The sequence below is a fragment of the Neltuma alba genome, unplaced genomic scaffold (genome assembly GCF_004799145.2).
Source record: "Neltuma alba isolate B1F8T4 unplaced genomic scaffold, ASM479914v2 tig00008475_pilon, whole genome shotgun sequence".
Lineage (NCBI taxonomy): Eukaryota > Viridiplantae > Streptophyta > Magnoliopsida > Fabales > Fabaceae > Neltuma > Neltuma alba.
In genome coordinates, this window is record NW_021635013.1 from 3,857 (window position 1) to 16,515 (window position 12,659).

At 41.7% G+C, this 12,659-nt stretch overlaps 2 protein-coding genes across 2 annotated transcripts; one reads left to right on the top strand and one right to left on the bottom strand.

Moving 5' to 3' along the window:
• Positions 1-1,521: 1,521 nt before the first annotated feature.
• LOC114754048 (omega-hydroxypalmitate O-feruloyl transferase-like) lies at positions 1,522-3,164 on the bottom strand. The gene has a single exon (XM_028942783.1). The coding sequence runs from the start codon at positions 3,057-3,059 to the stop codon at positions 1,752-1,754; it is 1,308 nt and encodes a 435-aa protein (XP_028798616.1). The 5' UTR covers positions 3,060-3,164; the 3' UTR covers positions 1,522-1,751.
• LOC114754046 (ethylene-responsive transcription factor ABI4-like) lies at positions 3,125-10,220 on the top strand. Its single transcript, XM_028942782.1, has 2 exons — positions 3,125-3,200; positions 9,406-10,220. Exons 1-2 carry the CDS (start codon positions 3,125-3,127, stop codon positions 10,218-10,220), a joined length of 891 nt encoding a protein of 296 aa, XP_028798615.1.
• The last annotated feature ends 2,439 nt before the right edge of the window (positions 10,221-12,659 follow it).

A 12,659-nucleotide genomic window follows, 5' to 3' on the forward strand; every position in this document is an offset into this window, starting at 1 on the left:
TTAAGTTCTCTACGAAAATAAAACCCAACAAACGGAAAGAAAAAAGCGCGTCGTTTTCAATTGGAACAGAAAATAATTGAGCACAGTAAATTATTAACACAAGAATTAACTATACACATATTTTTTCCATTAATTCTTAGCTTTTCTTTCTTTCTCTCTTCTATCTCTCCCAGCAGAATCTCAAATATGGCATTTTTCAAGACACCAAAAGGATCATTAAAAGAACTCTATGATAACAGAAAAGAAAGAAAATGAAATGAAAGATCAATAATTGGACGCCCAGTGTAGTACACCGGCAAGGTTTTGTGCATCGCATTGACTTGTAATCAATCAAACCATAGAATAATACATCATAATAGGGCAAAGAAAATTGTCGTTCCTTACAATAATTATTTCAAAATAATTTTCAATAGAAGTGGCTTGTACTCCTCCTTTTCAAATCCCATGTTGCACGCATCACGCTCTTCTTGTGTAGATCTACAACATGCCTTTACAATTTAAATTCTCTCTCACACACAAAGGAAAATGAGCATATATAACTTTATAGAGCAACATGTGTGTGTGAGAAAGAAGGTTGTGCAATTGAGCGCGCGCGCGCACACACATATATGTATCCTTCCTAGTCACAAGCTTTTAGTTCATATTTATTATTAGACATCGTCATGATGAATTTGAAATTTTACTCCAATTTGATAGATTTTAACCAAGGAAATTGAATGATCCCTGAAGTAAAATGCAAATAAAAATTAGTTCACTGAGAAAAAGTTGTCTAATATAATTAAACCCTGCTGAACCTGGAGCCCAGCTTACAAAATCTGTTGTGTAAATATTTCTGAAGTTTAATCAGGTAAATTCAACAAGAATTTTTTGCATCAGAAAAGTTTCAAGCTATAGTTTCTATAAAACTCAGCTGATAATGACTAAGCTTCAATATTATGTTGGTAGTTTGTCTAAACCATCTGCGGTTTATAATTTGGTATTAGATTGAGTTTAAAAAATCTCAAGACAGAATGAGACACAGAATAAAAATGTCCCAAAGGAATAATATTTGTTGCTTTTCTTATCTACGTAATTCGCCCATACTTATTGTTCCAACTTAAATAACCTTAAATCAACCATAGTTCATCAAAATTTATTCAGTTCTCTGACATTGACCAGTTTTGAATTTCTATTCGCAATTAGTTCCACCCCTCGTTCATTTACTTGTTTGTGACGTTTGTTGGGCGTAGGTGTTCTTGAGGGGGAATTCGATGACATTTACCGGTTGCACTATATATGGTCTCGTACGTATTGATGGTGCGCGCGCGTGCGTACGTAGCCTTTTCGAGCAGATGGATGCTCTCATCAATTTCCCTCCCGACTCCTCATCGTTCACAATTGTCCCCCTGAACATTAACTGTCATGCGCTTAGTTAAAAACAAAACAGGCTTTCTTTGATTATATTCATTCTAATATATATTTAGGCCGGATCCATGCTTTTGCCAAGAATGCACCAGAGGACTGAAGAAAGAGACAGAAAAATGAGAATGATAAGGGAGAACGGTGGAGTTTAATTACGTACATTCAAGCAAGTCGCTTTGGCGTAGGAGAGAAAAATATATCTGTCATTCAGTGTTGAGATGGAACTGTCAAATATCCCGGACTCATCAGGGGTACGTAGAAAACTAAAATTCATTGTATCAAAAAAGAAAAAGAGAAAAGAAAACTAAAATTCACAGCTGAGCAGAAAAAAAGTCAACAAGAGGACAGACTCATAAATGGGAAGCGCTAAGGAAATATTGGTACTGGTCAACGGCAGAGGCGGGGATAGCCACCATCACCTTCACAGCATCCCTCTCATTATCCACCGGCAAAAACAGACAATACCGATCGCAGCATATGGGTCCCACGTGGATTGGCCTTCCCAGCCCCAAGTCAACCCTTTCCAAACCCAGCCTTGACCATTGAGACACTATCAGCACCCCCACCGAGTCAGGACTCGCCCTCGACTCGGACACCCGCTCTACCACCTTCCTCACGTACTCGTTGTCCACCCTCTCCTTTGCACTCCTTACCAGACCCGACGCGTACCCAAGACCCTTCTGTGCCAGCTCCTTCGCGCTGCTCTGTGCACATCCTAACAAGAACGCGTTCCCGTAGTAGCCGTCGGGTATGCCCGGCTTCACCCGGTTCCGCACGTTGATGCTGAAGAGCAACTTTAGTATCTGGTTCGACGGAAACGCCAACGCTCTGGCCCAGCTTCGCCACACGTGAGCAGCCAGGACCTCGAAGGACGTGTAGGACGACTCGCTGAGTGGACTCAACGACCAAGCGACGTTCTTGAGCTCGTTCAGGCGTCTTCTGTCGAATATAATGGAGGTTGGTTTGAGATCGCTGGAAACCAGCGTCATGAAGTCGCAAAGATCGGGTACCCGGTTGAACTCGGTGAGGATCGCTGGGCAGGCCCGATTGGGACTTCCGTACGATGGGTTGAGAATATGACGGTTCCAAACAGGTGTCGGCCCGAGTGCGGGGCATTTCCCAGAAGCTAACTCGGAGAAATAATTGAGAAATTCGGCGCTGCCGATACCGTCAGAGACACAATGGTTGATCCCTACACCAACGGCAGCGGCTCCGTCACCGAGCCACGTTAGCTGAACCACGAGCGGCGGTGATCCTTTGAGAACATCAGTTGTGTACAGGGACAAGAGTTTTCTCCAGCAGGTCACCGTTTTGGGCGCTCTATCGAAGTCGCTGTTTGTGTAGCGATCAGAAAAGGCCTCAATGAACACCGCACCCTGGGCTCGGCACACGACCTCAAGGCCCGATCCACCGGGGCTAGGCCTTACCCTCCCGGCAAATGGGTAGTACGGAACCAAAGCTTGGGCTAATGCGGCTTTGAGACGAGCCGAGGTGGCCCCGCGGTCCAAGCCGGGGCAGGGTCTGTAGACCAAGAGATACTCTATAGTAAAACGAAGGAAGAGTTGAGAGTCGAGAGCGGATAGAGAGAGAACACAAGTTGGGGTCGGATCAGAAGGAGTTATGACGACAGCTGCTTTGACTTGCACAGAGCTTCCCATATGCTCTGTTTGGATGAAGGCTATGAATTTGCAAGAAAATATGATCAAGTTTAGGAGGAAGTGAGATGGGTGGTGGTGTGGGTGATGGGTTTGTGTATGTTTGGGGTGAGCTTTTTATTGACAAGAGAGGAAGGGAGAGTGGTTAGGTGCAAGGGAAAGGAAGGGACCCCCCGTTTGTATGGTAACTGTGAGAGATTTGTGCCAAGATTCTGCGGGCATCGGCTTTAGAGAGAGATGAATATCAAAACAAAATATAATAAGAACAAGCTTTGCTTTCTGTCTGTTCGGCGGAGAGCGATCAGTGATAGCTATCACTCTCCCTATTTCTACGTACCCCAGAAGCTCATCCACGTGGTTGCTTTGTTTGGTTGCGTGATATGCCTCTCTAGCGAGCTCAGGCCCTTGGTATGATTTTAAATGCAAAAGGTAAAATGCATTGGCTTATTGTTTTGTGACATCTAGTTGGAGTAATATGTATCCACATGGTATCCGGACACACCAAGGAGGTGGGTCCTATGTGTTTGCTGTTTTTTATCTTTTTCTTCTCACTTTCCCTTGTTTGAGATATTCCAGCGATGATTCAAATATCCCATTACCACTTTTCTTCTCCATATTGGAAATCAGACCAAGCTCGACATATACAGAAGTGCCTGCGACGTAAAAGAGCCACAGATTATGAAGACCGGGTGTTGGGAGAACCACATCACGTCTCGGATTCCTCCTTTTTCGGAACTATAGATGCATTATCAAATGCTCACACCAAAAAAAAAAAAAAGAAGGTATTCTATACAGTTAATATCCGTGCTTTGATTGCATTCATTGTCACTAGTACTTGTCATTTTCAGCATACTGTCACTGTGTGTTCAGTCTTGTTCCTCGCTTGGTCGAAAGATCCCGTCTCTTAAAATGACGATGGTGACGGCGGATCATTAGGCATGGGGTGGAGGTAAAGGCAGAAGAGGATCGACGAAAAGGAAAGCGCATGGTGGCGTCTTGTTAGTTTGTATTTATGGATTTAGAATATATCATGCTGAACGTTTGAATCTCAGCCTTTTGACAGCTAAATAGATTTAAATGTTTTCAAAGATCCAGAATATGAAATGCCAATTAATTCTCATAACAAGCTTGTTCGTCATCCAATGAACTACAGTTGAGATCAATAAACACCAGGGGAATCCCACTTTAAAAGGGAAGGGGGCAGCAATAATGGATCAGCCTCTGAACACTTGCTGGCAAATTATTTATATAATAACACTTGGTATATATGATCTATCTTGGCATGTCAAGCAACATTTTTTTTTTTGGGTCAATGCTACGCCCGAATAATTGTGTCCCTTTGTGCCTCTGGTGTGAGCCTGGTGGCTACGAAGACGCGCTTATTACAGTAATTTGGATATATGGGTGTTGCGCGGGTGTGAGGAAAATATATAAGAAGCTATAGTAGCTAGGGGTATACCACCTTTTAAAGATATGTCATCGTTCACATAAACAATAAAATATGTAGCTTCCAAGTAACTAGCTAGACCCTATTCGACGCGAGCAAGTCACAAAATATCTCGAGAATATATATATAAAGAGAGACCATATATCGAGTCAGAAATACGCGAAGAACCGTCCCCAGGGGATACAATTGTTCTGCAAATTGTGTGATATAATTAATATCAGCAGCTAGATATGTAGACAATCACGGGGGAGTTTTTAAAATGAAACGAAAGGAAAAGGAGACCTAGAGGGACAATAAGTGGATGCCTACATATATAAGCACGTATATGTAGATGATATCCCGCGTATTATATTAGAGTAATCCTTGCGTCGCTTTATAAGGAATATTGTCGCCCAGATTTGTGGCACAGTTAAAAGAAACGGGTATCCTAGTCTCCAAAATTTTGGCCCTAGGTTGATGAGGGGGATTTGTCTCTTTATAATGATGCTAATTAATAAATAATTAAATGTGAAAAAAAAATGTAAGCAACAACTACAGCAGTTAACGCACGTCAACGTCGTTGATTCCCCTTTATATATTCTGTTTAGCCAGATTTCTTATCTTAAAAAAAGGAAAATGTCGATCGCCCTTTATTCCTCCACAAGATGTGGATTAAGATTTCATGAGATCTCCGGCCAATTAATGCGGAGGCAAGGCGCGCTCAGTTGATTATCCCAATCCAGCTGCTTGCTCGTAAATCTGAACAAATTGATCTCGCTCTTTCGACATCTGCTTTGTTTGTATGCGAGCGTTTCCTTTCCGTCGAACCATTCTTTTGTCCGCACATATTAATTTGAAATAGTTGTCATTTAGTCCTTCCCAATAATTATACTCTTGAACGGCGAATGAAGTTTTAGCCACGCAATTTGAATATCAATTGTCAACATATCTTTTGACCTGGCGAGACCTTTGCACACATATAACTGTTGGAGAGCTCCGGAAGGAGTGAGCGAATGATACTAGTGGGTGCGAAAGACGCAGTACAAAGTAAACAAATAAAAAGGGCAGATTTTACGTTGATGGAGACAGTGAAGATGCGTTATATGTGTGGGTATATGTGGGGGCTGGCAAGTGCATGCCAGAGGCTTTGGATTCATGTGCAGCCATTTACTTTACTGATGACACTACTGACAGTGACACAATCCCCAGATGCTGTTCTCACTTCCCCCAATTTCCCACCACCCAATTAATTCTCCCCCAGATTCTCTTCCATTTTATTTTCTCAGCCACACCAACATCACATATATATATATATATATATATGTACATACGGGCGATCGAACGAGACAAGGAACGGAGATTTTTCATTCTGTGCGTGTGCGAGCCTAATGAATCATATATGTAGGTTGCACTGTAGACTCTCCCAGCTGAAGAGCTTAACTCTTGTTCAGATGACACGTATGCATGCCTCTAAAGTGTGTAAGATAAGATTACATAAGGCCTAAAGTATTTTGATGCGATTAAATTAAAATACGATGGGGCTTTTCTGTTCATGGGTGATTATGTGGGCAGATTAAAGCTTGGTGCTCTTGTTTCCTTTCTTTAGTGGTCTCCCCTTGTCCTGCTGCATCTCGCCATCACGTCTTTTCAGACGGGAAAAATAAAAGGAAAAAGGCGCAGAACCAATCTCAAGACAAGACGGATTGATGGACGTCGTTCAAAAATTATACATTATCTACTTAAAAGAACATGGTTCACTCATTATTTGTCTTTGTTCCCATTTATAATTCATAAGGAATCTCTGTCTGTGTTTGAAATGGGCTGATCCTGATTTGAACGTTTTGTTCACCACGCTATTAGCCGCCGGGTGACCCTCAGGATAAGAGCCTGAACCCACATTTCTCCCTCGGCATGTCTTGCCGTCAATTCTTTTTTCCCAAATTTGACGGGACCTGATCTTAGAGAAGAAGTATGTGATTATCATTGATTTTCTTTAAATTCTGCCATATTTAATTCAAGTGTAAAATTTAAAATTAGAACCAAGATCCTTACCACCAAATCATTCAATTATTTAGTCATCCAGTCCCATCTGTTTTTTTTTCCCAATTATTTTTCAAGCTTTCGAAATCACTACTGTTTCGCGGAAAAGGAGGGACTACCAACAATCTGAATTTTGACTGTTTCATGTATAATTCAGTTCGTGCAATTCTGGCGTGAGAGGGCTGAATTCATGTTTGTGGGATCCGTTAGAAGAATTTGTTGCGTGTGTGCGTTTGTCTGTAATGTGTTTGGTTGACAAGCATAATTAATTGGCTCACGGGTGGCTACTGACTAGGAAATAAAGAAACACGCTGAGATTGAGCGTCCTAACAATATTACTGGCCATTCAATTTCTCTCGTGTGCGATTCAAAAGGTATACATGTGTGTCTTGGCCAAGACAAGTACATGTTTTGATCTCAGCTTAATGTATATTTTCTACATCTAACTCTCTGTCGTGTGGCCACCAAATTGCCAAAACTTCTCGGAGACAAATCTTTTGTCAAGATTGTATGTGTCACGGACTCAAATCAAATGTAATCTCACATGTCCAAACATATAATCCAGGTGTTAATAGTTTAATGAATAGCGGTTAGGTTCGTTGGTTTTATACTCATCTGCTCTGTTATTATGTAGCTCCCGACAATACTTGCAATGATCGCCTCTATAGTTTGTACCACCCACAGTATTCTCAAGACCGCATCTGAGACAGGGCCCTTCACATGTGGTCTTGTTTAGATTTCACGCCATCATGATGATAAACAAATATTATGAACAAATCTTTCAATGATATGGTTGGTTAAAAAAATAATGTGCAGATAAAGTCTTCCTTTTTAATAAATGAACTGGTTCAGAATCTTATTAGAGAATTAAATTTAAGAATGTACACTGTAGTCAGATGACGGAGCTGCCGTCCACATAATTTATGATTGCGTTGAGTTTATTTGGGCTGGCCCAGATATATGGAACCGAAATACCATCATTTAGGGAGAGATCTGAAGACGAGAGGGCAGGCTAAACTAAGAGGCCTGGGCCTCAGATCCCTTGCAATACAGTGAATTTGAGCCTAGATATGCCGATGTTTTTCTGGACTGGAGCCAGCATTTCATTTCCAAGTATTTACTACTGGATACCAGACCAGCGATATAAAAGTGACGAAAATGAAGAGTTCCAAGGCGTGTAGGTGGCTTGGATTCCATGCTCGGAGTCTACCTATCTCTGATGACGCGGATGGAGCCTGATTCATTGCAGGCCTTTTGAGCAGCATCATCTGCTTCATGCCTGGCACGTGGCAGACGCTTACTTTCTATGCAAAGGCCACGTATACATGCAGCCCCGTCCACACCACTGCACCTGTTCACGTCGTCCCATTGAAAACCCGGCGAGCTTTTCTCGAGGCATTAACAGGGTTTAACTAGCAAGCAGTAACGCTGATTACCGTATATCCGCGTAAACAGTTCATTTAGTATGCTTTTTTGTTCATTAAAAATAAAGTGCGACTTTCAATTGGAGTTCTTATCATGAAAAAATATATATGTCATTCCTGTTTTATATATACCACCTCCCCCGTCTTAATTATAAGATTTTGTTTTTGTAAACCACAAACGAGATCTTATAATTAAGACAGGATGTAGAATATTACTCTTTATAAGAGATAAATGCTACGTCGAGGGGAGAGAGTATGAGCTTTAATTCAGTCCGGCAGGAAAAAGTATTGAAACTAAACCCAAAAATCTCTAAATGGAGTTGACCATGCATGATACGATCTTTTTTTGCACTAAATTAAAAAGCAATCCGTCCGGGAGAGTAATTATCCGAAACAAGAGGAAGTGACCGAGCGCAGTCGCTTAATTGATCAGGGGCAGATATCTATCTCGATTCTATAACCGTGCTCGATCGGATAGAGCCGCTGGCGATATATGCCAATCCAAAAAATAAGATATAGCCAGCTTTTTATATGTACACATGGTGTAAATACTGACACACCAGCCATTTGCTCCATTTACTAATAAATACTGCTATTAGGCATAATGCTGAGCGAATCCGATCCGCTCCATCTTCTCCAGTTCAATAATATCCAATCCTCCTTAATTGAAGCAACTAAAGTGAATTAGTTACATGCAAGGCAGGGGCCAGTGTCACAGTAGTATGCAGTAGTAACAAATAAGTTCACTGCACATACAAGAAAGATCATCCCAGTATATAAACCTCACCTGCACGGTTGACTGATATATATATATATATATATATATTAGGCTACATTTAAAATTTTAAACCGAGCACTACTCTCCACTGACCAAACTCTCCATTAGAAGTAGAGGGGGAAGGATAAATTTTGGATTCATAATAAGTGTTTCCCGCGGTGGCAAATTTGGTGGAAGAATGCAGAACGATGGGCATATGTCATAAAAAGGCATCATTTGAAACAAGTGAAGGAAAAAGCACAAAACGATGTCGTGCGGTTTAAATGGGGAGGCTGTGGAAGCTGGAAAGAACCTGACTCATAATTAATTAGTTACTATTAATCACTTCAAGGGTCCAAAAAATGTAAGTCAAGAAACGGGGTAATGTTTGGCCAAAAAAAGAAAGAAAGAAACGGGGTAATGATTCCAAGTTCCGAAACCACTGTGCACCTGTGCTGCTCTGTTTCTTCGCTGCACAGCAATCTCCTTCCCCTTCTCTCTCCATAAATATTCCACATTTGCAACTCCCACCGCCCTATTCCACCATTTACACGCCTGACATATTCGCACCTCCACTCACCACAACTTCTCCGTCAAACATCAAAAACACTGAACGAGGCACCTTCCACTGGTCTCCATCCTTTTAAACCTCCAATGGACGACCTTTTTCCTCGCCTGCTCATGCGCTTCACCCTCCCCAAGAAACCGCACCCACCACCATCACCACCGCTGCCACCGCCACTCCTTGCCCAACATCTACTAATACCACCAAAACTCACTCTGCTCGCAAATGTAAAGGAAAAGGTGGACCCGACAACAACAAATTTAGGTACCGTGGTGTGAGGCAGCGAAGCTGGGGCAAATGGGTCGCTGAGATCCGAGAGCCTCGCAAGCGAACCCGAAAGTGGCTCGGCACCTTCGCCACCGCCGAGGACGCCGCTCGAGCCTACGACCGCGCAGCTATCATCCTCTACGGCTCTAGGGCTCAGCTCAATTTACAACCCTCCGCCGCCTCTTCTTCCCACTCTTCCGCCTCTCGGGCTTCTACGCCTTCTTCTTCTTCTCAAACCCTTCGTCCCTTGCTTCCCCGCCCCTCTGGCCTTAGCTTCGCCTTTTCTTCTGCCGCCACATCGGGTTTCTTACCCTACGGGGTTTACCCCAATAATACTAATTATATCCCGCAAATGATATGCCCGGTGAATAATAATGTGGCGCAACAGCATCGTCAAGTGGTGCAACTTCCACAGAAATCGCATCGCCACTCCCCAGAATCTGATGGAAATATTGTCGAGAACTCCAACACGGCAGCCTCGTACCAGGATCAGCTGGTGCAGCAGCATCAGAATTGCATGCACGACGATATTAGTTCTCTCGTGAGTTCGGATGGGTCAGGTTTGTGTGCCTCGCAGACACAGACTGTAGTTGCACCTGCGGATCCGTGGCCGCTGACGAATGAGGAAGAGTACACACCAAGTCTATGGGACTACTATAACGATCCTTTCTTCTTTGATTTTTAATTGATCTGATATATACATATATATATTTAGCGCGAATGAACGGAGAACTGCTCATCTCGTATCTATGTGGTGCGAACGCGCGCGCATTAAGAATGAATAACTTTGGATGGAAATTGACATTATTCCAAAGTGAATAATAATGTTGCATGCGGCGGCGGCGGCGGAAGTCGAATCCATCTGGAGAAGTCATTACCAGGTTAAAGTTTGATGAACGTGTTTGTCAAGTAAATCAAAAGCAAACCAGGTGCTTGCCAACTACCCAGATCGCGTCTTCTTAATTCTGTTGAAAGAAAAAGGCCTTAAGATCAAGGTATGTTGTCGGGTTGCCTAAATTAGTCAGGAGTTTTTATAGAATCAGCTAACGATTCCAGGATCATTATTCGATGAAGGATTCGCGGGTCCCGGCCGCCTTACTGTTTTTTTTTTTTTTCCTGGTTGGTTATATATGAGTAGTTTTCTTCCCTCTCTCACCCGGGCCGGGCGTGGTTGTGTACAAATGCTCTATATTCATGGGTGTGTATGAGAACTTAGGAATGTTTGGTATGAGGCATTCAAATAAAGGATATTAAAAAATAGTGTTTAATACGAGAGATTGTTTATTACATGAGATTAAATAAACCCATATATGAAGATTGGGGGAAGTAGTATTCTCTAATTCTATGTTTTTGAGTTTGTTTAATGCTACATAACAAATAAATAGTTATGCTAAAGACTTTTTTTAATGATTTTTTTAATTACAATCCTAGCTCTATTTTTCATTTTCAATGCTTTGTAGCAAACAGGCTCTTAAGATTTTTCTGTGGATTGAATCTTGAGGAGAGGAGAGACAGAAGGTAAATGGCGAGGAGAGAAATAAGCTCTAAACTCGATGCATGCTTAGCCGTATGCTCAAATTAAATTAGAAAAATGGAATGCCATGAGCCATTATCCAAGCTTGCCATAAAGTTCTTCAGGATCATGTTCGTCCAGGTTTGAGTGGGGCCATTTCATAATTGTTTGGTGACAATTAATCTACGTTACCATTAGGTTATAGACCATTATTCGGTTTAAATGGGATAGTTTGCTATCGTAATATGTTTGAGTTACATTCTATCGACTCAGCCTTTTGTCCGGTCTTTGTCTTTATATAAGTGATAATGAAGTTAATATAAGATGCCGTGAGGGTTTATGTGATGACTACTTCTGGAAGGCTGACAGAGGAGCCGCCGATCATGAAAATTCGGCTAAGAAAAGCTTGATCAAGGTCACTATTGATTACTGATTATGGCATGGCTCCTAGGAAATGCGGTGCCGATCAATGGATTCAAATCTGATTAAAGCTGAAAAATGAACATATAATGATTTTCACATGCTTACAACAAATTATGCTTTGAACCCTAAAACTCGCAAACTTACACCACAACAGTTAATTAAAAGACCGTTTCTCATTAACTGAATCGTTCCGTGCCAGTATATAAGATTGGTGATATGTCGTTATAAAGGAACCCTCTTCGATGTCATTATGAAAATGTTTCAATCAGTTCACTGGTATTGTTCTGGCCATTAACGTGTGTTTTATTTTAGGGCCTGTAAACAAAGCACAACGCAATGAAGGTTGAAAGAAAATAGCTAGAAGAGCAGATAAAAAAAAAAAAAGAGATGAAATTGGATTGCATCAAATGAACGGGATTCCAGAATCCAACTCTGAAATTTAAATGGGGCGTGAAATGCGTCAATTCTTTCTGGGATGATGAATGTTGTTCAGCTTATCTTATAAGGATGCGTTTTCGGGTAAGAAGGGGAGCACCTCAATCCTGCAAGGGATGCGAGCTAGGTCTCTAATAAATCAAAGCTTGGTGGAGAATTAATATGTATTCATTTGTGAGCTTAAATCACAAACAATGCTATCCAGATCGCGACTAATCGACTAATTTTTCAGCCGTCAGAAATTCTTTCCTGAAGAATACTTGATGTGGGGTTTCGGTTGACTTCATAGAATTCGAACTGTAGGATGGAAGATGAGAGTCGTTGTTAATTGAAATGTAAGAACAGGTAAGCTGAGTCATATATAAGAAGCGGGGATAATATCTTGTGGGACTCCGCACGCGTGGGTTTAATATCTCCGTCACCTTCAGACAGTTATCGCCCTAATTGCCCAGGATTCTGCTTCACGATTTGGGCCTTCATCCCTTAGCGCCAGTATTTTTAATTAATCTGCATGTAAATCAAACCCAAACAACGGTAAAACAATAGATTAAATATCATGATTGGAATGAGGAGACGTGATGAACTTCGAAATCGGGTGGGGCATGTCCATTGATTGAGCCGTAACTTAGGAGGCTACTATATATCTTAATCCATCGTTGTCTACCTCTCTTGCTTAATTATTGGGATCTACTTCCTAATATCTTTTGCTTCCAAAATATCTCAGAACGCGTCGGAATCTAGTTCCCTCCCACT